This window comes from Cetorhinus maximus, chromosome 5 (assembly GCF_964194155.1).
Source record: "Cetorhinus maximus chromosome 5, sCetMax3.hap1.1, whole genome shotgun sequence".
Taxonomy (NCBI): Eukaryota; Metazoa; Chordata; class Chondrichthyes; order Lamniformes; family Cetorhinidae; genus Cetorhinus; species Cetorhinus maximus.
Genome location: NC_135883.1, coordinates 69,061,098 through 69,086,914, shown reverse-complemented (window position 1 = coordinate 69,086,914; position 25,817 = coordinate 69,061,098). Strand labels below are relative to the sequence as shown.

Below are 25,817 nucleotides of genomic sequence, written 5' to 3'. Positions count from 1 at the left end.
CCTTCAGCTAACTCCACACAAATGGATCAGCAGGACCAGCCTTGCCTGGCGCTTCCATACTCGGCACACAAGTGCGAAATCTGCCAGGTCATCAGCAGGAACTAAGGGCTTTGGATATAAACTTAAATGTCCGAACAAACATTCATGACATTTATCTTAAACATATACATGCAGAACAAAGGAGCCACCCTCAGCTATGGTAACACATCTGATTTTTATTTTAAACATCAGATGTTCTCACAATTCCAAATCAAAATGTTAAGCAAGCAGAAAAAAATTATAAGGACCTAATCTCGGGCTAACACAAAAGCACCAGTGAGAAACCCGTGGTGTGCCTAAGGTGCCTTATGCTTTCGTTTACGGGTGCTACGTCTTGGTGCCGCTCCATCGCTCGGAGTGGCATCTGAGACAGTCTGCTGACTCTGCTGTCCTGTTGGCGTCAATGACCTTGGCGGCCATCCTCTGGCCCGTGGAGCCTGTGCCGGGCCTGCCTGGGAGGGATCTGCCAGTTCCACAGCTGGCATCTCCCCAGTCGTCGCAGCCTCACCAGATGAAGCGGTCACTGGGAGAGCGGCGGAGCAGCTGGTGCCCTCATCCGGAGCACCGTGAGAGGAGCCCGCAGATACGGCAGGCAGCTCCTGCGCCGACGTGAGGTCGCCTCGGACCTCCCTGCTCCCGTGGATGGATGGGCAACGAGCTGGGAAGCTTGAAGCCCACACCATCTCCCAGATTGGCACTGATCAGCTGTGGCCACTGGCACCATGAGGGCTTGCAGGTCCGAGCATAACCTCAGGAGGACCTGATTGTTCTCCTGGAGGTGCCTCTCCACGAGAGTTGCCACTCTTTCCATGCAGGAAACATGACGCTCTGCCATGAGGCTCATTGCATCAGTGATGCTCCGCGTGGACTCCTCCACCACGGACACCAAGCGAAGCACAGTCTCATGTATCACTCCCAGATGCTCCCGCACACCCGGCCGCATTTCCTGCAGCTGCTGCGTCGCGGACGACTCCAGAGGCACATCATCACGCACCAACAGAGCATGAGCCTGGTCCCCTGCAGTTCTCCGACTGCTGGCGCCATCGGCACTCTGTCTCTGCCAGCTTCTCCAGCAAATGTGAAGTGCCCTCTCCACTGTGCCCTGGGACACTAGCCGATGTTCCAATGCCCGAGGTGCTAGTATCTGCGCTGGTGCCTGCCTTGCAGAAATGTTGTGATGTAGGTAACACTCAAGGGCCCTCAGGTGTGAGAGAGGGCATCTGCAGTTCCTCCAGCCAGCCATGCTCTGATGATGCTAAAATGAACAACAAGGACAGTGGATCAGTTAGCATGCGCACAGTGACATACTTCATCCCTTTCCCCCTGGCTCATTATGCGCTCAACCTTCCAGAACCAATGGACACGAACATTGGTGGGGTGGCAAATATTGAGGAGGATAGTCTTACATTACAGGTGGATATAGACAGGCTGGTCAGATGGGCTGATGAATGCCAAATGGATTGTAATGTGGATAAGTGTGAGGTCATGCACTTGGGCAGGACAAACAAGGCACAGGAATATATGATGAATGGTAGGACCATGGAAAGTAACGAGGATCAGAGGGACCTTGGTGTGCATGTTGACTGGTCCCTTAAGGTAGCCGGACAGGTACATAAGGTGTTTAAGAAGACAAATGCCATACTTGCCTTTATTAGCCGAGGCATAGAATATAGGAGCAGGGAGGTAATGTTCCAAGTGCCGAAAACACTGCCTAGGCCACAGTTATAGTTATGCGTGCAGTTCTAAAATGCACTTCACGGGAGGGATGTGATTGGAGTGGAGAGAGTGCAGAGGAAATTGAGGGGTGACGTGATTGAGGTGTATAAACTTATGAGGGGCCATAGATAGGGTAGACAGGAAGGAACCTTTCCCCTTAGTGGAGGGATCAATAACCAGGGGGCATAGATTTAAGGTAAGGGGTATGAGGTTTACAGGGGATGTGATGAGCAACTTTTGCACACAGAGGGTATTGGGAATGTGGAACGCACTGCCTGAAAGGGTGGTAGGCGCAGAAACCCTCTAACATGTAATAAGTATTTGGATGTGCAGTTGCGATGCCATGGCATACAAGGCCATGGGCATAGTGCTGGGAAATGGGATTAGTAGACTTAGGACATGTTTGACCCACACATTCTCGAAGGGCCGAAGGACCTTTCTCCATGATCCACACCTCTGACTCTATCACTCTGTGACCAAGCAATGTTGCAACAATAACAAATTAGACAATCATCAGTGCTGTGGATGTTGGGAGGACATTGAGGATCCAACTGTTGGCCTCAAATACCTGGCTGTTCCACCCCAGCCTCACCGACACCAGTTGACCTAGGTGCATGGCGCCTCTCAAGCTCCAGGGCCTCCTGTTCGAAGCGGCTTAGCATGAGGAGGTGAGCCTGGCCGCCTCCAGTCCACAAACGCTCACAGGCATTGTGAGCATTTTTCTCCTGAAAAACAGAGAAGACCATTCATTGCGGTTATTTGCACATGGACTCTGCATGCGCACACCGCACCCCAACCACAGTGGCCCATATCAGGCCTCCAGTGCCTCCTCTCCCCACTACTGCTGATCATTCACACAAAGATAGTACGCCTGCTCCCAACCCCCTCAACGGGCACCTTGGACACATTCTGCGCACATCACTTTAGGAAACACACGGTCTTTGCTCCCATAGCAAGGAGGCGAAACTACGTGCAGCGTCGAGGGGGGGCAGATGGTTTTTGGCCACGACACTTTGAGGCTCCCCTTCCACAATCTCATCACCGTGAACAGGACATGTGTTGGAGTTCTGAGGATGCGCTGAGCTGCATCCCCTGCAGGTTGCCCCCAGACTAGTCATGTGTGACTAAGAGCAACACATGGCGCGGGGGAGAACTCATCTCCTCATGAACCACGCAGGCTGATCTAAGCATGGGCACTATCTGCTTGCCCACCCACCGTAGAAAAATGCCTAATATGATTCAATGAAGTCATGACAGTAAGACTTTGGGGGGGCCTCAAAGGCTAAGGTTGCCTGCTGGGTTAAATGCCCAATGCCAACATGGTACTCACCCTTCCAGAGCGCAACAAATCATTGAAGCGCTTACGGCACTGGATCCAAGTGCGCTGCACCACGTCGCGGGAGCTCACCACCTTCGGCACCTCCTCCCAGGCACGTTTGGTCATGTGAGGGGGCCTCCTCCTCCCATTCTGGTGGACCAACACCTTTCGTCGTGATGCCACCTCCTTGAGGAGGGCAGCAAGGCATTCATCTGAAAAGTAGGGGGTGCATTGGCCTACCCTGCTCCTGTGGCAGACCCTGCAGCCTGGCCTGCTCCTCTGCCCTTCCCTCCAGCCTGGGATGCTCAGCGACCCCGTGGTGTGACCTCAAATTGGCCATTGTGAGCAACCTACAGGAGGCTGCCAGGCCTTCCTTTAAACAGACTGCTGGGTCGCCATTGGACCCGGCGGCGTGTGCATGCCCACCGCAGCCCGCACACTCCCGCTATCCACGGGAGTCGACAAATACGCTGGCCAGGCCTTAATTGGCCCGTCTGCGTAAAAAACACCGATCGGGTCCATGCCCGCCCGTGCCCGCTTCAGCTCCGCCCGACCGACAGGCAGAAAATTCTGCCCAATAACTCTGTTTCTCTCTCCACAGATGCTGCCAGTCCAGCTGAGTATTTGAAGCATTTACTATTTTTTATTTCAGATTTCTAGCATTTGCAGTACTTTGCTTTAGTAAAATTACATTATAGCCACTTTCAATAAATTTAATAAAAGAGCTGAGAAGTGTCGTACTCAGTGTCAAGGACAACTAACAAGAACATCTTCAAATGGACTTGCTTTGCTCGGAGCCAAGAATAGTTTATATGGATCATTACATGATTGTTTTCCTTTTATTTAAAATGCCAAGCACATTAAAAAAGATATTTCAAACAACTTGTTTGGCAGATTTTATCCACAATTTATTGTGCCTATCTCAGACTGGCACATGTTTAAGAAAGCAGACATTTAAAAGCTGTTACATTTTTAACATGTGACATTAAAGCTAGTTCAAGCCCCAGAACATCACATTGCATGGAGTTCAATATAAAGACACAAGTCCATTGTGTGGAGATCAGTGTAATTAATATGCACATTGCATGGAGATCAGTGCAATGATATTGCAGTTTCTTGATATGTCCTCTTGGCTGAGGTTGAACAGTTTCCTGATGTGCACTCCAGGCCTGTACTTGCAGTACAGAAGTGGAAAAATGTGGGGCTAAAGTAATATTATCAGCATAATTCAGGCAGAATAGGCCAAAACAGAGCAAAAGATCTGGGAATTTTAAATTCAAGGGAGTTAGGCCCAAAACCACTTATATTTGTGCTTTTCACAATCCAGGTTCAAGATTCAGTTTGCCCAAATCAGGCCCTGCCCACAAAAGAGGCCACTTTCCTGGGTTGACATGGTGAGATTCTATTAATGTTCTGGTTTGGGAAAGCTCTTCAAATTGCATTTAGTTTCTTAGACACACCACAATAATAGGCACATGTTAAAAGTTTTTGATATCAGAAGTTATTTTATTTACTGACTAACATACACCAATGAAACTCTTAAATGTTTCATATTTTCAGAGACTTTTGGTGATTTTAATTGATTACTCACAGGTAGACACTTATTGAAAGTGTTTACTTTTAGTGATAAACCCATTTTCATCTATATTAATAGAACTGCATGAGGCTACCACTCTTAAATGGATCAAGAACAAAAAAATGAAAAGAATAAAAAGAAATAATTATATTCTACTAGGGTGCTCGACTACATTGGTTCAGAAAAATGTTATGTTCATTGTTATACAAATAAATTTTAGGAGAAGCTTGAACTGTAACCTTATCAGCGCAATGCCAAGTACATTTTGGACACAATTACCCAATTGGCTCAAAGCAGCAACTCTATCCCATTGTCTTTAGTGCACATTAGTGAGCTTGCCGACTTCTACACTCTAATTTTCCATAAACAAATAAAAAGCATTTCATAAAAATGTTAAAAAGCCAATTGTTTACTCAAAAATGGCTCAATTTTTAAAACTGAAGGCACATAACAAAAATAAAGCAATAACTGACTAAAAATATGGCATTCTGGATAAATAACTCCGGATTTCCTTTCTAACCATCAAAAAATAAATCATGATCACAGCTGTTGCCTCTCACAACAGTTCATATCAGAAAACTGCACTTTGTAATGCTGTCATCACTTGCCTGAAATAAAGCTTTGCAAATTGTTCAGCTTGTACACTGGGAAATGTTGTTAACTGCACGTGTTCAAAATGCACAGGTGCGATTCAGAAATCACTAACCATAGTGGTAAAATTATCCAAAGCCCAGGCCCAGGGCTTTCTAGTGGTGGGTTAATTGGACCACAACATCATTTTGTAAAATGTGTAAACTGGAACAAGTGAGACAAGTTAAAGCAGAATGACTTATTTAAAATTTGATCATGGGATGTGGGCATCCCTAATTGCCCTAGAGAAGATAGTGATGAGCTGCCTTCTTGAATCGCTGCAATCCATGTGATGTAGATACATTCACAATGCTGTTAGGTAGGCAATTCCAGGATTTTAACCCTGCGACTTGGAGGGGAACTTGCAGGTAGTGGTGTTCCCACTCACCAGCTGGTCTTGTTCTTTTAGGGGTAGAAGTCACAGGTTTGGAAGATATTGTTAAAGAGGCCTTGGCAAGTTTCTGCAGTCTATTTTGCAAATAGTAAACACTGCAGCCACAGTGTGTAAGTGGTGAAAGAAGTGAATGTTTAAGGTGGTGGATGAGGTGCCAATCAAGTGGGTTATTTTCTCCAGTATGGTGTCAAACTTCTGGACTGTTTTTGGAGCTGCACTATTTTGGGCTAGTAATGAGTATTCCATCACATTCTTGACTTGTCCCTTATAAATGACGGAAAGGTTTTGGGGACTGAAGATGGCAGAAATGTCAAGGAAGTGAGAGCTAGGATCGTAATGGGAAATGTGCCATTTAATAGAAGAGGATATTGGCTGGACAACCAAATGGAGAATTGAAGAAATAATTAGTGAAGAATCAAGTATGATGCTGAAATGTGGGCCCTAAGTGTAGAGGAGGTCAGGCTCTCATCAGAGCTTTTGAGGTGTGGCCTTGAGAAAGTAAAGCCAGTAGTTAAGACAAGTGATGAGGAGGTCTGGAAAATGAAAGAAATGAATAGTACTTATATAGTGCTTTTCACGATCACTGGATGAATCAAAGCACCTTACAGCCAATGGTTTACTTTTGAAGTGTAGTCACTGTGGTAACGTAAGAAATGCAGCACCTAATTCGCACACAGCAAATTCCCACAGATAATCTCTTATACTGATCTTCATTTAGGGATAAATATTGGCAGGACACTGGGGATAATTCCCCTGCTTTTCTTCGGAATGGTGCCATGGGATCTTTTAGATCCACCTAAGCAGGCAGAGATGGGTGTCCTGGTTTAACATCTCATCTGAAAGATGGCACTTCCAACAGTTCAGCATTCCCTCAGTACCGCACAGGAGTGTCAGCTTTGATTTTTTGTGTTCAAGCAGTAAAAGTGGGAATTGAACCTGGAAATGTGTGACTCATAGCAAGACTGCATGCTTTCCTGCTTGTGGCTCTGGATGCAAACAAAAATTGCGCGCACTTGAGGTACATTTGCTAATTTAAAATCCAGCTTCTAGCTGAAAACGTCTATTGTTAGAACCTAGTGTACAAATGAAAATAAACAGGGCTTTTAAATGTACATTGGTCTTACCATTGTGCATTGTACAGTAAAGTTAGAGGGAATAGAGGATTCTGGTTGGAATATTGTGGCAAACAAGCCTTGATTCAGTTATTCTTAAGAAAATGAGGCAGAAATGTTATTGAACCAAAAGTCTGCGGATCATACATGCTGTCTTCAATAATTGGGTGTCTTAATAGGGTTGCCAACTCTAGCTGCACATATTCCAGGAGATGACATCACATGACTCCTATGCGCTCTTCCCCACAGACTCCTGCCATTGGTCATCCAGCATGTCAATCATCACGGAGCCCTGCCTTCCCAAAGCTTTTCAACGGTCCTGGTTTTGACTCTAGAAAATCTGGTCACCCTAACAAGGTCCACACAGACAAAACTAACACAGCTGTCAATTCTTGTGTATTTGATATGCATTGTGATGAAATTCTGAAAAGGGAAAAAACACAATACTTCCTACAAGAATCCTTTTTCTCCTCTTCCTGATACTTGGGCAATGGTATTGCTGTAGCTCGTTATGGGATGTGTCATGAAACTATCATATTTTTCATAGTGTTATTGTGGGATATTGTAAAGTAGGCCTATGTGTGTGTATGGTTGTGTGTGGCTGATTTAATTAAATTAAAGCAGGATAGACTGCAAGGTTTAAAGTATCAGAAGAGTTGGATGTAAAAAGGCATTTTAAATGCCAATGGACGAGCTAAAGAAAGGGGAGCTTGCATTTTTAGATAAGGGGAAAAGTTGTTGGATTTTCAAAGAGACATGATAAAACATGACAAGATAAATAGGGCAAGGTTATTACGTTGATTTTCCCAAAAAGTGATGACCATAATGATAACATTAAAGCTTTTATTATGGGAAAAGTAAATTTCAAAGGCATGGGGGCACAATGGGATTTACAAATCAAAGAAGGAGAAATATATTTAAAGAAGGATGGAAGGCTGTGTGGGAGGGTGGCCGTGTGAGATTTGAAAAGTACACCGTGTGAAACAGACTTGGGGAAAAGCCTCTAGTCACTTTGCAGAAGTCTGCTCTTCCAGTAGCCAAAGTTGTGGTAAAAGCCTTTGGGATTCCACCGTTGAGTGGGTGCTTGTGGTAACCTTGCTGGATTGTCTCTATAAATTTAAAATCTATTTTAGACTGTTGCCTTAAAGGAGTGTGTAGTTGAGAGTCTGGTTAATTAGGAATTTTGGGAATTATTATAATATTAAGTAACTGTGTAACTGTAATCTTGTGTATGTGTTTCATTCTTTTCTTTTGTTAATAAATGTTATAATTTAATTTTTTAAACCTCTAAAGGCGTTAGTGGACTCATTACTTCGGAATTCAGTGCACAAACTTTCTCGGAATAAATACAAACTGCAAAACTGTTGTGATAGCGTGGCCAAGTTTCCCTTGTGGATTTGGTCAGCCTGGCAAATACCACCTGCCGTATCATAACAGATGTGTGCACTGTTTTTTTGTACATGTTTTGATAAACTAATGTAATCTGTCCTCTTTTTGTTGTTTGGCTGAGAAAGAAGTGGCTGACCTCAACATTCTTACGTTCAAATTAAAAGATTTTCTTTGCTTTTCAAAGAGTATTTTTCACTGTTAACATTCTTAACACAACAAACAGAGTTTTCATTCTGTGTCTATTAGGGGCACAAGCGAATCTTCGGTAAAGCCCACCACCTGCATACAATTAATGTACAACTAACATAGATCCATCAAGGCTCGAATAGGTGTGGTAGGTGTGAACTGTAGTATAAAGGGTTAATAGCCGTCATGCTAATAGGTGATATACATCATCAGTGATATCAGATCATGTGTCTCTAGAACTCAGAGAGAGATGCCTCTGGAAAGAGCTTCATGCTTATCTAACCCTGTACATAGTTGTATATGGTTAATAATTGTTTGGAATTTCCACGGTGTCTTGATTTTCAGTAGTCTCTGTTAAACACACCTTGGGGCCATTCCTGTTGATTAAAATTCATGATGGCAGCAGTAAACTAACCAAATCACAAGAATCCCAATGAAACTGCCGGTGGCAGGAAAGTGAAAGCCATCGAGAATACTTTAATGAGGGACCAACTGCAGTAAAGAATCAGAAGGAAAACCGCCAACAGAGTCCCAAGACCGTCGAGTAAAGTAACAGACAATAATGAAAAAAATCCTACCTCTACCCGACTCCTTCGACCACATGGAAAGCCCTGACCAAGCAACACACTGGAAAAACTGGCGTTGTAGGTTCAACAGGTTCGGGACTATTTCAGGGTTAGCTCAGAAGCCTTATAAAGAGGTCTGCACAGTCCGCTATTCCACTGGCAGCAGTGCAGACTACATTTTAGTAACAGAGGGTGTTAACGAGGGCACAGCAACCTATAAAGAAGTTATTAAGGCCTTCGATTTGTACTTAGGTCTTTGGAGGTACATTATTACTGACCAGGTGATGTTTATTCACCGCTCTCAGGAATCCGAAGTATTGATTTTTTCAGTAATGACCGGTGTTGTTTGGTTGATACAGGTCAAATACCATTTATCCGAAATCCTCAGAGTCAATTGCATTTTGGATTTCAGGTAATTTCGGTTTTCAGATACCACATGTAAACTTACATTACAATAGCCTAAACCTCGGCTAGCCATAGTCTAAAGTAAATAAAATGGCTAGAAAAGCAAGATGTATCACTGAATAATAAATACAGGGTGCCCCAACAAGTTTCTTTTTGACATGTTCATCACAAAAATCACAAGGTAAACCGTGCAGACAAACAACTAGGCTTCCCGTGCTCAAAGTCGATGAGGTTTAAAAACAAAGTGTGGTTTTTGGACATATTCGGTTTTTGGATTAGGATAAAGGATACTCAACCTGTAGTTGCAAATATGGGGCTCTAAAGGACAAACTCATCCGAGACCATAATGTGGTGGCGTCTTTGATGAAGGTTTATCAGACTCTCTGCAGTCCAGAGAAGAGCTAACATTATCCAAGGCAGTTCAATTCGCGAGACAAGCTGAGCTATGGAAGCAGTACTAAGTTTTCATCCAGGGTGATCAAGAACTTATGTGGAGTCAGATTACTGACTCAGTCCAGTTTGTGAGCAATAGGGGTACCAACGCACCCACTAAAAAGCAGACCTAGAACGAAGAGAAGGCTGCATTATCCAGTACTCCCGTTGTGGTGTGAAAAATCCGCATAGGTGTGAAAACTGACCCGCCATACATGTAGAAAGTCATGCCTGCCGGAGGCAGGGTCATTTTAAAGCAGTAGGCTGCAACTGGAAGTCTCCAACTGAAAAACTTAAAGAGAGACCAATCAGTTCAAACAGTATCTAGGAAATAGAAGATACAGAGGAACATGAAGTGTCTTTCTTGGATGAAGTTGCAAAACTCAAGGAGACCTTTTGGACCACAGGTATTATAGTCAATGGCCACAAATCCAATTTTAAGTTGAACATGGGTGCAGAGCTTTCATTCTTTCTTATACCATACAGTGGCTGAAACCTGGCTTTCTCCAACCATCTACGACTCAACTACATGGTCCGGGGGCATTCCATTCGAGGTGCAAGGACAGATGACTGCCACACTTCATTATAAGGGAAGAGAAATTATAGAAATTCTCTGTTATCCCAAATCAGCAGTGCTCATTACTAAGACAGAGACCCGGCTCAGATTTGCAATTTCTTTACAAGGTAGAACAGCTGAAAATCAGGACAAACCGGATAAGTTCAAGAGGGAATTTCCGAAAATATTTTCGGGTCTGGGGAAACTCCAAGCAGCTTACCACATTAACCTTAAAGCCAAATGCCAAGCTGGTGTGTTTATTTACCCCACGAAAGGTCCCCCATCCTCTCTTGAAAAAGGTGAGGCAAGAGATTGACTCCATGCTACGCCAGAGGGTGATAATGCCAGTAACACAATTCAATTCTTGGTGCTCAGGCATGGTACCTGTACGAAAGCCAAATGGTTCGCTTCACATTTGTGTGAACCTTACACATTTGAACAAGGCTGTAGAACCATGGCACCTGTTGACGAAAGCTTGGTGAAGGAGCTCAGTTTTCACTAAACAAATGGCAACAGCGGTTTCTGCCAGCTCCTGTTAAATGAGGAGTCAAAATTGCTAATGACATTTATCACGCCCTTTGGCCGGTACTGCTTTAACCGCCTACCATTCGGAATTGCCTCAGCGTACCATGACTGACATTTTGGAAGGGTTGGATGGAGTTATCTGCAATAACGATATTCTCATTCATGGATCCACCATTTTGGAGCACGATGCCAGGGTGCAAAAACTGCTACAAGTTTACAGGCCATGGGCCTTACATTTAGTCATAAATGCAAGTTCTCTAAAACCACTATCAACTTATTAGGCTATATTGTTCTGGTGTCCAGCAGTTCCTCAGAAAACAGCAGCCCCTTACCGTCACAGAACTTCAATATTTTATGGGCATGGTTAATCAGCTGGGGAAGCTCCTGCCCAATCTTGTACATAGCAATGACCGGCTAGGCCAACTCCTGAAGCAGGACCAGGTCTGGTAATGGGATGAACACCAGCAGAGGGTATTTAGCACTATCAAGGGCATCCTCATGTCCACGGAAACACTGGCTCATTGCGACCCAGACCTACACACCATAATTGCAGCCGATGCATTGTCCCTTGGCCCAGGGGCCATGTTGTTCCAAATTCAGCATGACGGCTCTCGCAGGCCAGTATATTATGCCTCCAAATCACTGACAGAAACAGATCAGTGCTGTCATTGAAAAGGAGGCCCTGGTGGTCACATGGTCTTGCAAAAAGTTTTCAGATTATGTCCTGGGACCCAAATTCACCATCCAGACTGATTATAAGCCATTAGTCACCCTGCTTAACACAAAAGAATTAGCAACGATGCCACTCGCGTTCAAAAGTTTCGATTATGACTCATGAGGTTTGATGCCACTACCGAATACATCCAGGGTAATCACCAAACCACAGCTGATGCTTTGTCCTGCATCCCTATGGGTGTGCCTGTACAGAACAATGTACATTTTGCTGAGTGTGTGGGGTCCTATGTCTCCTTGTCTGCCAAGTCCCTTCCAGTTACCATCCAGAAACTAGAAGAAATTCGACTGGCCCAGAAAGCTGAAGCTCAATATGCAAAGATATGGAGTACTGTACCATTGGATGGCCTGCATGTGCTCCTAGCAATTGTACTCTGAAGCAGTATTTTGAACAGTGTCGTCACCTTAGTCTCATGGAGACTTATTAGTCTACAATGACCGAATTATCTTTTCCAGGGCCCTCGGGGTAGACATTCTCCAACAGTTACACCAGGGACACCTGGGTATCACAAAGTGCAGGGCTAGGGCCCACAATTCAGTCCGGTAGCCGGGCATCTCCAAAGCTATTGGAAACATGAATTCCAATTGTACTACTTGTGCCATCCATAGACAAGACCACAAGGAACCACTGATGGCGTCCTTCTTCCCATCCTGGCCATTGGAGTGCCTCAGGGTGGAGCCTTTTGTCTTCAAAAATAAAACCTCTCTCATTGACATGGATTATTACTCTTGGTGGATTGAGGTCAAACGGCTACACGGGTCTACCTTGGCAGCGGTTATTGCCATGCTCAAAGAAATTTTTGCTACACGTGGCATCCCTGATTTGGCTGTCTCCAAAAACGGCCTGCAGTTCACCAATGACTGCTTCAAACACTTCACGGAGACATACGGCTTTGTCCACATCACCAGCTCACCCAGGTATCCACAGGCCAATGATGAGGCCTGTCATGAAGTTGAACTACAGCTTCACCAACTACCTATGAGCATGCTGAATTTTTTAAGTTTTAAAAGAAAACAAGGCACTGCTGGCTGATACCGTAAAGTGACTGCTTTCTGGAAATTTTTTTGTGGATTATAATGACAGACCTGTCCTCAGAACATGGAATTTCACACCTGAAGAGGTATCAAGGCTCAAATGAAACAGAGGCATTTGAAAGAAAGGTTATCTAGAAAGGTTAAAGATAGTATCAAATTTAAAGAAAGAGTATATAATTAGGTAAAGATAGGTGGAAGGCCAGAAGATTGGACAGAATATAAGGAACAGCAAAGAACAACTAAAAGATTAATGAGGGGGGAAAAGTTAGAGTACGAGAGAAAGCTAGCCAGAAATATTAAAATGGATAGTAAAAGTTTCTATAAATATTTTAAAAAGAAAAGAGTTAACAAGGTGAGCGCTGGTCTTATAGCAAGTGAGCCTGGAGAATTGATAATGGAAAACAAGGAAATGGCAGATGAATTGAACAGTTATTTTGCATCAGTCTTCACTATAGAGGATACAAGTAACATCCTAGAAGCAGCTATAAAATCAGGAAACAGAAGGCAGGGAGGAACTCAGGAAAATTACAATCACCAGAGAAGTGGTACTGAGTAAATTGTTGGAGCTGCAGGCTGACAAGTGCCCAGGTCCTGATGGACTTCATCCTCCGGTCTTAAAAGAAATGGCTAGTGAGATAGTTGATGCATTGATTTTAATTTTCTGAAACTCCCTAGATTCGGGGAAGGTCCCATTAGATTGGAAGATAACAAATGTAACTCCCTTATTCAAAAAGAGAGGGACACAGAAAGTGGGAAACTACAGGCCAGTTAGCTTAACATCTGTCATAGGGAAAATGTTAGAAGCTATTATTAAAGGAGTTATAGCAGGGCACTTGGATAAGTTCAATGTAATCAGACAGAGTCAATGTGGTTTTGTGAAAGGGAAATCATATTTAACCAACTTATTGGAGTTCTTTGAGGAAGTAACATGTGCTGTGGATAAAGGGAACTGGTAGGTGTACTGTATTTAGATTTCCAGAAGTCATCTGATAAAATGCCTATCAAAGGTTATTGCAGAAAATAAAAGCTCATGGTATAGGGGGTAACATATTGGCATAGACAGAAGATTGGCTAGCTAACAGGAAGCAGAGACTAGCCATAAATGGGTCTTTTTCAGGTTGGCAAGGTGTAATGAGTAGTGTGCTACAGGGATCAGTGCTGGGACTGCAACTGTTTATAATCTATATTAATGATTTGGATGAAGGGATGGATGGGATGGTTGCCAAATTTGCTGATGACACAAAGACAGGTAGGAAAGTAAGTTGTGCAGAGGACATAAAGAGGCTACAAAAAGATAGAGGTAAGTTAATTTAGTGAGCAAAGATCTGGCAAATGGAGTATAACGTGGAAAAATGTGAAATTGTCCATTTTGGCAGGAAGAATAAAAATGGTGAGAAATTGCACAGCTCAGATGCAGAGGGATTTGGGTGTCTTAGTGAATGAATCGCAAAAGGCTAGTGTGCAGGTATAGCATGTAATAAGGAAAGCTAATAGAATGTTATCATTTATTGCGAGGGGAATTGAATACAAAAGTAGGCAAGTTATGCTTCAGTTATACAAAGCATTAGTGACACCACATCTTGAGTACCGTGCATAGTATTGGTCACCTTGTTTAAGGATGTAAATGTGTTGGAAGCAGTCCAGAGAAGGTTTACCAGAATAATACGTGGAACGGGCGGGTTGTCTTATGAGGAAAGGTCAGACAGGCTAGGCTTGTATCCGCTGGAGTTTAGAAGAGTAAGAGGCGACTTGATTGAAACATATAGATCCTGAGGAGTCTTGACAGGGTGGATGTGCAGAGGATATTTCCTCTGCTAGGAGAATCCTCTTTGTGGGAAACTAGGGTCACTGTTTAAAAATAACAGGTCACCCATTTAAAATGGAGATGAGGCAAAATTTTCTCTTAGAGGGTCGTGAGTCTTTGGAACACTCTTCCTGAAAAGGCAGTGGAAGCAGAGTCTTTGAATATTTTTAAGGCAGAGGTGGATGGATTCTTGGTAAGCAAGGGGATGATAGGGTATCGGGGGTAGGCAGAATGCCAGTTTTGAGGTTACTATGAGATCAACCATGATCTTATTAAATGTCAGAGCAGGCTTGAGAGGCCGAATGGCCTACTCCTGTTTCTTGGTCGTATGTATCAGAAATCCAAAAACCGATCTCCTGTTGATTCATATCTCAGAATGTGTAAAAAAATGTTCTGAGTTGAAAGCAAAACGGACTGTGGATGCAAAGCATGCCTATTTCCCTCTTCCAGGAATACACAGAGGAAATAGGTTAAAACTGGCTGAAGACCAGCAAGTGGGAGAACAGAAGAACAAAGAAGCAAGAAGGACCCCTCTCTCTCTCTCTCTCTCTGAAAACAAGTACCTTTAAGAAAAACCGAGAGAAGCAAGAAACAAGACAGCCTTCTAGGAACACTGCTGAAGGAGGATCTCTATCTCTCTCTTCCTGGAGAAATGTGTTGTAACAGGGTTTCTTCTTCAGTAGAGTGCAAAACTGAATCAAGCCAACTAGTGTCTCCAACAGACTGCGAAACTGCCAAAGTCAGCTTCTGAGTTCTACCGAAATCATCTAACAGCGGCAACATACCCCTATCTATGCCTCACAGACAAGCCAAGGATTGATTCGTATATTCTTTTTAACTTGTGTTTGGACTCTTAATTTCTTCATTTCTGATGTGTGGTTATGTGTGCGTGTGCACACACGTGTGCGTGTGCACACGCGTGTGTGGCGTCTTTATTATTTTTCCTCAAGTTTTGCTAACTAATAAACTTATTCTTTCTTTGACTCAAGAAAACCTGGTTGAATTGGCTCCCTGTAAAAAGTAAATATATTTGCATTGGGAAAAGGTATCCATGGAAAAAGAATTTTAAACAAACCTTTGTTACAACCAACCAAGGAGGTTGGAAATTAGGAGAATCAGCTCATTTCTCCTCACCCGGTCATAACAGGCTGAAAGAGGGATCCACACTGTCAAATCCTTGTTGAAGAGAAATGACAATGCAAGGTTACCAGTCTATGTCACTGCAGAATGGTCTGACTTTGTCAGAACTCTTAATGGGTAGGAGATTATGCACACAGCTCCTGAGTCTCCCACATTCCCTTCGATCGTATCTCAAGGCAACAAAAGAAGAAAGGTGCGTGAAAAAGAGCACCACTACCGGGCACAACAGACCCTGACATACAACTGCCGCCACAAAGCATAGGAACTACCAAGACTTTCACCAAGGGAGTCTGTTTGGGTCTGAGACCAGAACCAGTCCGGCCAAGTTTAGAGTCAGTCCATTCATCCACTTTCCTATCTTGTGCACAGTGACCACAATGTCCTCTAGGGAACAGATCTGCATTGATATCCGCCAGCAGACAGCCTCTACAGGATTGGATCGGCCACCCAGATGACTGAGAAGACAAGCCAGCCAATTTACTAGATGGTTTACTGGCTGCTGCACAAGAACATTGTGCTCCTAACCCTCTCCCAAAGGAAACAAGAACATGATCCGGCAGACAAGTCAAACCACCTATGGTTTTTCCCTATGATTCAGTGATGATGACTGTGAACTGGGCAGGGTGGGGGGGTTGATGGTTGTGGATGGAGAAGTAAGATGTGTAAATAACTAATAAGTAGTTTTAAAGAGTAGAATGCGACGCTTTGGGGAAGATGTAGTATTAAGGGATAATAGCTACAATGCTAATAACTGATATACATCATCATTGATGTCAGATCATGTGTCTCCAGAACTCTGAGAGATACCTCTGGAAGGAGCCTTGTGCTTATCTATTTCTGTAAATAGTTCTGTTTGTAGTTCATAAATGGTTGGAAGCTCCTGATGCCTTGTTTCCAGTAGCCTCTGTTAAGCACACCCTGGGGCCATTTCTGATGATACTTCATGAGCAAGTGGCGATGGGGTTGAGGTTGGGTGGAGATGGGTTAGGGAGTACCTGGGGTGGGAGGGGGAGTACGTAGAGGGTGTGTTAGAGAATTACAGAGGGGGCAGGGTGGGGAAGGAGGAGGTGGGCTTTGGTGGGGTTAAATTAGGTCATTTGGAGGGAGAGGGGTGGGTTAGAGAGCGCAGAGATGGGGAGAAGCGTGTTAGGGAATGTGGTGGGGGGTGAGTTGGGTGTTCGATTAATGGTGGGAGACAGAGGTGAGGAGAGGCCACAACAGGAAGTGCAATGCTACTAAGAAGCCACTGGAAAAAAAATTTTGAGCAATGGTTGATTGGTTGCTGTCATGTGCGTTGTTGTTTTGTGATTGACATCTTTTGCTACCATGTCTGTAGCAGAGCAAATTACCATGGCTAATATAACGCAAAAGTGATTATTTGAGTCAAAGGATGACTGATATTTTGCCAATGTGATCATTTTCTGAGCGTTACAGCAGGACTTAAATGTGAACCATTTTGAATGCTGTGATTGTACTGAACACCGTGAACAGGCCACCTGCCCTCCCCAGATATAATCGGACATCACAGAATATACAGCACAGGATGAGGCCAATCAGCCCATCATGCCCATGCCGGCCCTTTGAAAGACTGGTAGATAAGTTCCGTTTCCTCCTAGCAATGAATAGCGAAAGTAAGAAATAACTAATCCGGCATGGGCATTATAGGCTGATTGGCCTCGTCCTGTGCTGTATATTCTATGACGTCCGATTGTATCTGGGGAGGGTAGGTGGCCTGTTCACAATGTTCACAACAATCACAGCATTCAAAATGGTTCACATTTATGTCCTGCAGTAACGCTCAGAAAATTTATTTTACTGTTGCTATTCACCACTCATATTGCACAAAACCTGTGTACGCATGCAATTCCTCCAAATTTCCAGGCTAATCACAATGCAGCAATATTCCACTTCCACCCTCAATTTATTAAACCCCAATAAAATACAATAATGTAAAACAAAAACATGAAACACTTCATAGAAACAAAAAACAGTTACCTGCAAATACAGCATCCCACATTCCAGTAGCTCCAGTGACTATTCTTTACCTCACACACAATTATGATCCCAGATATACCCTGCCCCATGGCAGACAGGGCCACACCCACTTATAATTGACTAAGTCTAGTTTACAGCTTTAAATGTCTCTTGACATTGCAGATGACGTATGCATAGGAAAGCAAGAAGCGCACACACACACACTGCCAACTCTGCCTCTGTCCATCTGGCCCTTTGCACCCTCCTGCTTGGTTCCTTCAACAGCTCTGATCTCAGGGAAAGTGCACAGCTGCCAACCACTGAAAAAATGGGAAGCAGTTGGCAAGGGACACAGAAATAACTGAGAAAGCACTGTACAGCAGTAAGAGAAACAGTGAGGGAGGAAGGAGAGGGGACCAGAGAGGCAGAGTGTAGCCAACAAAAGAATAAAGCACAAACCAGGAAGCTCAAATAGCAGTTTTCCCAATAGAAAACAGGGAGTGCACACAGCATTTCCCTGCATTGGCACTGTCTGGGCACAAATCTCCATACAGATGCAACTCACACTGGCTGGCCACAACTGCCAGGGTATATCAAAGGTAAAAATGTAATTTTAAGTATATCAAAGGCTGAACATAATTCTGGATAGGTAGGGCAGAGCTTAAACAAGAAGAGTGGACCTGGAAGTTCTGCTATTCAAAAATAAACCCAAATCATTTCTCTGTTCCTTGCAACTTTCATAAATTCATTGTGAAATGCTCTCTCACTGAAACTTTTCCATTTTGGTGACATATTCTATCTAAGCAGGCATGATGATGAAACATTCCTTCTTTTATGCTCATCCTTTCTCCAGGTCTCCGCCAAACTCCAACTCTGCTGTGGTGGGAGCTGAGATCCAGAGCACGTGCTAGAGCCACCTGCTAAATCACAAGAGTTACTGAGGCTGGCTGCAACACTGATTTGCATTTTCCTTGGGCAAAATGCCTGCACTGGGTTTGGCACCTCTATCATGAAGCCGGTCGCTGATCAGAGATGTACTTTAAATTGCGGGTATCATCTCCTGTCCTACTTTAACAGATTAGTTTTGTATTAACACAAATATTTTACAAATTGGAGTTAAATTGTTTAGTTTGTAAGATTCTGTGATGCAACATATAGAATACACAACTTTTTGGCATTCATTTCATTTTAATGCACCTGGAGTAAATCTGAAATGCTATTTTTATCGTAATACTAAATATTATATCTGAATTCGTTGAATTATTCTACAATAACAACCAGGATTTCTAAACATATTCCACAATCCACTTTGGCAGCTGTCATTACATACAAGATAATGCACCTCTCTCATAACTATGTAAGGGAGCATTTTCAGTGAAATGCAAATTTATTACATATGCTTAAATTCATCACAACTGGTTTGTTTCTGTACCTTTTAATTTAAATTGAGATTACCTTCCCCTACCCGGCCTCCACCAGCACAAGCCCGATAATGGCTGAGCAAATTCACCAGCAAACTCACTTCGAAGTGTTCTGTTCATGCAGTTTTCCTCTTCTGTTCATGCTACCATTTGGATTACAGTCCTGTCATGCTGATTCTCCCTCTCTCCCAAAGCTCACAGAAATGCTAGAAGCGAATTTTGTCTATAAGCTGCTTTTCCAGTGTATTCCCAAGTATTCCATCCTTTTCTGTTCTGGTTGTGTTGGCATCACTGACTAACATCTACATTCCACCAACATTTCTTGTGAACGTGGTTAACAACATGATAACGACCAGATAATCTGTTTTTTTGTAATGCTGTTTGAAGATAGATATTGGTCTGGGCATCAAAACAGTGCCATGGGATCTTTCCTACCACTCTGTCTTAGGTCTTTCCTAGTTTAAATGCACACTTCCTTTCTCTCACACACGCTGTTTCACCTTCTAACCTCACTGTAGACTGCACTGATTGATTCACTGAATAGCGTTGTTGCATCGAACAGCATGTTACCAAGCACATTACTGTTATCTCCTACTACTGGCTGCCTGCTAAAAATAGCTGATGTATGTTGTAACTTAAACCAAGACTTTATTAAATATCTATTTAAAAGAGATACAAATCGGGCACATGATTTGATGGTTCTGATTAAACAAAAGAAAAGCCTCTATGTCTGGCTATGCAAGTCATTCATTCAAGCTTCTGGGTTTGGTGGTCTAACGCCAGCTGGTCACTGCATCCAATAACATACCTTCCATTTAGGACACACAAGCCATTTACAAAAAGTGTTTCCGTATCCTGTATTTCTGTATATGAAAGAGATTCTCAAACTACAACGTTGGAACAACTGCAGCTTTTGAGCCAGGGCGAACCCATCCTACTTGGGCTTATATTTTCTTCACTGGTATGCTCTGTTTACATTTTGTAGGTCTTGAGTTTTAGAAAGGGCTGTTCTTTGCACTGTGCCTCATTAGTTGAGCAAAATACCACAGTCTGTTAAGTGTTAGCAGCTGAAGACATCTGCAAGCTTTTGGGGCATGGGCTTAAACTTTGCATGTGGCCCCACAGATTCTGCTACACAACTAGGTATCCACAACAAAACTTGTATTAGCCGTATTGTATCTCCACATTCTTCCCAGCCACAAGGCTGCACGTGTGTTGGCACCATCATACTATGTGGTGAGATCAGCACCATTACAGGATTCAAACAGAAACTGGCAGCAAAGTAGAGCAGATGGTCCACTGTTTGTGCATCATTGCTATCACTGTGACTCCATTCCTGCCTCAATACTTTTGAACAATCAGTGTGCTAAACTCAGTTTCCTTTTACTTGGCTGCTTAATCATAAAAAATATCATTGAATAATACAGGATAGAAAGCTGCCATTCGGTCCATTGTGCCTGTACCTGTCTCGGCTCTTTGGTAAAGCTATCCAATTAATTCCACTCCCCTGCTCTTTTCCCATAGCCCTGTAAACATTTTCCTTCAAATATTTATCCACTTCCCTTTTGAACATTACTATTGAATTTCCTTCCACCAAGTACATGATGGATCCATTTTTCTTCCCAATTTGTGGAAAAGGTTCAGGCAGTCAGAGGTTTCTTTACTTGTCAAAACATAGACTCTGATTGTAAAAAAGCAAATAAAATCAGGAAAGCTAATTTTATAATTGAAGTTAGCTTCTAAGTTCTGCTTGCAGCCTGATTCAGTGTGATCATTACCAATAGGGTTAATGAAAACTATACATGAGAGTAATAAAAACGCAATGCTAAACAGAACATTTTTCTGTGGGAGTAAAGTGGATAAAAGAAGATCCCTTCTCAGCTGCTGGTTACTCTTAATTTAACACTGCTTACTTCATATAATTGAATAACTCATTGTTACCACTAAATTCTCGATCACTTTGTGTTGTTATTTATATCACTTAATACTGGATAATTCAAATATTTTTACAGCACAAACCGAATTACAAGTAGGTTGTAGGTGCGTTGCTCAGCTCAGTTTCTGGCACCACCTTCTTTCCCTATCCAAGCCCACTTACCTCCACAGCTGGAACTTTCTCAAGATTTAATTACTTGATGTCTTCCCTTCCTCTACCTTCCGCAAATTAAACTTGTTTAAAACTCTAAAGCACATATCCTACTTTTCATTAAGTGTGCTCATCCATTACTTTCTCCACCCTAAGTTGATTTCCCATTCTCAATACGTGCAATTCAAAATTGATGTTCCTGTTTTTAAATCACTCTATGGCTTTACTCCACACTACATCTGCAATTTTCACCAACCCTATAACTGCTCTCCTAGTCACTCTAGATTCATTCCTCTGACCCCATTCTCTTAACCCACATCATTCCCTCTTACTTTTAGTGAACCACCTGGGTCCCATCATCTGAAATTTCTTTTCTAAATCTTCTGCTCCTCTGCCTTTTACCAAATTTTTGGTCACCTATTCTAACCTTTTCCATTCCGACTCAGGTGATGGCCGCTTTCCTTATACACATCTGTGAAGCACCATGGAATGCTGTTTGCACTGAAGGTGCAAGATAAATGCAAGCTGTCGTTGTTGTATGACATCTCAAATATTGAGCTGAAACAATTCCACAGTAAAAGTACATTACAAGTGTGAACTGCAAATATTGAGATTGAAAGGTTAGGAGAAAAAAAAAATCAAAGTTTGAGACTCAAGTTTCAGAAATGCACGAGGACTTATTAAACATTCTGATTTGCAACAGGTCCAACTGTCAGTGCTCAGCAGGAAACAGCTTGGCCTTTTTAAAAATGGTCCTCAATTGAAATAAATCAGAAAATAGAAAGAGGAGATTACAGTGTTTCCCTCAGTGAAGAATGGTTTAACTGGCTGCCAGAAATTGTCACATAAATGCTTTTCCCAATAGTAACTACACAGAAAACACTTCCCTGGATCTATCTGCAGTGCATATTGTCTCAGCCAATTAGAGGTTCCATAGCATCACCAATCAATCTTTACAGACCCAAATCTCCATTAGTTATAGAATTTGAGCCATAAAGGCTAAATTTTTATAAACATGGATTCCATTTCCAGAACAGCCCGTCAAGAATCTGAAGGTGGAGGAAGTGTGAAAGAAGTTTCTCAACATGTTAAAAGTTGAAAAGTGAAATTGAAAGACAGCATATTATTTAGGAAGGAGCAGCTTTAAAATAATAAAAACACAATGGGCAAAAAGGCAAAGTTTACAAATTTTGGGCCTGAAGTAGTCCGAGTGACTCATATTCAGGAGTGCACCCGTACTACCCCATAATAATAATATACATTAGCATAACCCAGTGTTATATTAATAAAACCCCTTCTGATTGGAGCTGGCTATCGCGTCTTTCACACATGCTCTCACACACTTCTCTAAATTTTCAATAAGTGGACTGATGACAATTTAGCAAAGTAAGGCCAGATACAAATCGGTAAGCTAGTTTATTTTACAGACAGGAAGTGATGGTACAAGATTTGATAATACACATGTAGCAAGAGCCGACACGCAGCACTGATTCACTTATTCCCACTATATCATGTCCTCCCACCCTGCAGTCAAGCATCTCCTTGCAAAGACAAAACAAAAACAAAGAGGAAAACCTTTCTAATTTCGAAAAAGCTTGGGGAAATTTCCCTCCGGTTGCTGCAGGCAATCAAACTCATTAATGACTCTGGCTAACCTTCATCCACTTCCTGTAACTCGAGCTGTTCTCCATTTCCAGAAACACACCCGAGTACCTTTTAGAGAGTTCATATTTATTACATGTTTTGGTAATGTATCTAGATGTAAATCTCTCTGAAAATAAATACTTCCTGCCATCCAAACCAACTGCCCCTAGTTCTCCTAATCCTATTCAGCTCAAACAATCCATCATGGTGCTGGTGCCCATGCAGAACTGCTTTCATTAATTACTACCCTGCTGCTTTACTTTGATCACTGACCTATCACAGCTCCCTCTGTCACCACCACATGCTGCTGTATAATATTTTTCCTGTACATTACAAATTCTTTCTGAAAACTACTACTTCTGCTATTTTTCCCCTCTAGCTGAAATCTTTAACATCCAAAATAAGTTTTGAGCCAAAATCTAATTTTTTTTCTACACATGATTGAACATATCCGCTGAATTGCTTTTCAAGTATTATATCATCTTCAGTAAAGCTTTAGCCTCTCAAAAGTCAGGGTTTGACCAGAGCTCTGGGTGTAGGCTGAGTATGTGGAGTGTACCCAATTTCCCAGGTTGCTTCAATATCATTTAGGCAGCTGAACAGTTGAATATTTTTCATTAGCTATTATTTGCTCAATCTTTTTTTCCAAAATTGTTGGAGAGGGGAGAAGAGAGTGAGACAAATAAGAAAAAGAGAGACAGAGAGAAAAAGAAAGATACTGCAACACAAGGATACAAGAAAAAGGGTTAGAATTAAGGAGGAAGAGAAGAGTTAAAGTAGCCTTTCCAATTCCACCATCTCCGTAAAGCTCAAAAAGGTTTTGGAAGAACATTTATCCAACCCTTTTACAGGTTGTTCTCCTGACGGTTGTTGTTCCATCTCTGAAATAATGATAGTGTTTGCAAGAGCTAGCCCAGAGAGTATATTCTGACAGCAGTTAAGGCCACGAAAGACAAGAGGTTAGGGTACAGAGATCAACAGGCCATGTAGTGATTGAAATCAGCATCTGCAATCATTGGCTATTTGTAATTAACATGAATTTGTGTAGCAAGTGCCACCAAGGTTCAAGATTGTGCACTATCGTTTAATCCATTGAGTACAACATGCCTCTTCTCTGACGTGCATTTTCTATCACAATATTTGTGGAGAAAATTCTAAGCTAAAAGCAAAGCTTCTAAACTAAGGAACATTTCTAGATTAATAACATTCCTAAAATAAGTTAAATTATTGCAAATCAACTCTATGTTTTATATTTACATTGAATCATACCTTAGCACTCAGAGGATTACAAGAGGAAAGGGCACCAAGGCTGACACAGATTTAGGATCCAAACTTATTGCACAAAAGTTAATCATACTAAAATTAATAGCAATAAAAATATTTTGTCTTACCTCAAGCCTCTGTACTATTTCCCTGATATCATCTGCACAGCTTTCCATGGCAGATAGCAGAATGCATTCACCTCTTTCATAAAATATCTTTATGGTCATTAATCCAGAGGTCCAGCCAATGACATCCCTGCATGAGCAATTAAACACTACATTTTTGGAGTCTTGCTCCACAAGTACAATGAATTCATTCGAGATTCCGAGGAGACATTCAATATCATTAGATTGGCCAAAGTCCCGAGCAATAACATTCCACACAATAGCTCCAAAACTGTACAGCTGCGCATCCTTCCGGGGCTTTGATTTTTCCTTCTTCTTTGCCCCAAGTGTGATGAAGCTGAATTTCACTGAAGAGTCAACTGTAGCCGTGGTTACAAAGTTTTCTGCCAAATCCTTCAAGTACTCCTGCCTTGTCCTGGTGGCCATTGCCCGGAACTTCTCAGATTTGTGCGCTGCATTTTCTGCATTGATAACTTTGGCAAGAAGAAAGTCCCTGAATACTGCTGATTTGGGAAAGGTGACTCCTTTGGGAATAGGTGGGCCAAATGGTGGCACATCTTTAGACCTGGAGACAGCCACACTGTATGTGTTTAAAGAGATGGCAAATTAGATTTGTAAACATATTTTCAAATTACAGCAAGTACAGTTTGACATTATATGAAAGCGGACAGAAAAAATACAAATAACTGACATGATATCGCTATACATTCAAGACCCTGATCTGTAACAAGAGGCACATTTATCCACTAAGCAACCAGCAAATCAGTACTTTTAGAATTTGCCTATTGGTCTCTTGATTCCCATTTTTCTGCTCAACATATCCCTTACAAGATATGTCTTGACTTTCAAACTCCATCTTCCTATATGTGGCTAAAATACTTCTGCAAGTACTTTCATTGCTGTGTACAATCTACTTTTTATTCTTCTACCCCTTTTAATGGAGGTCTAGTGGCACAATGAGTTGCCTGCCTCAGAGCCAGAAGCTCTGGGTTCAAGTCCCACCCCAGGACTTGATGGCCAAGGAAGGTGCGTTTATAACGCGGCCAAACAGGTTAATTATCAACCTGTAAATCATTCCAACACACATCAATGGTAGATGGTAAGAGCAAGAGAATTCCTGGTCAGCCATATGGTGAAAGAAAGTTGAAGCCTCTACCATCACTTTCCACAGTTCCAGACTACAAAATGTATGTAAAAGCGCATGTTGCCACAACAACTCTCACTCCCTGAGTGATCTGTAACACACCACCTTTTACTATTCTCATTGATTATCAATGGATTTTTGTTTCTGAAAATGACTCCCAGAGTTTCCAAGACAAATTTGGTGCTTCGTGTTGTTATTTTCTCTTTTATCTTCTTGGGGTTTACTTCCTTTCACTCAAAACAACTTGAAAAAATCAATTATTCTTTAGCTTTATTTTACTGTTTCTCGCTTCATGCTCTCTAAGGCTTTGTGCTACTTGACTGTTGTTGGAGCAAGTGGTGAGGATTTCATCAACTGTGCTCCATGTGATGGGTTATTTTATGCCTTAGCCTTCCATTACAATAACAAACTTAACCATAAAATGATTACTAAAATTGCGACTTTTATCTATTTGGAGATCACTGGTCAGTTCTGGTAGAGTCCAAGGTTATCACTACCTTTAACAAATGGATCAGCAGATCAGAATCTACTGCTACCTTTTGCAAAGTTTGACCAATTATTAATCTGGTAACTAATATCAATAGTTACCTATAATCCTACCTCAC

The 25,817-nt window shown here is 42.3% G+C and overlaps 1 protein-coding gene across 4 annotated transcripts in view; it reads right to left on the bottom strand.

Annotated features, from left to right (window-relative positions):
• Nucleotides 1-25,817, bottom strand: part of LOC144680703 (signal-induced proliferation-associated 1-like protein 2) — a 637,588-nt gene that overhangs the window by 290,274 nt on the left and 321,497 nt on the right. For all 4 annotated transcript variants that reach the window (XM_078541960.1, XM_078541959.1, XM_078541961.1 and 1 more), the window contains exon 9: nt 24,072-24,648. In XM_078541960.1, coding sequence (XP_078398086.1) covers nt 24,072-24,648 — 577 coding nt within the window. The remainder of the gene's footprint in view (nt 1-24,071; nt 24,649-25,817) is intronic.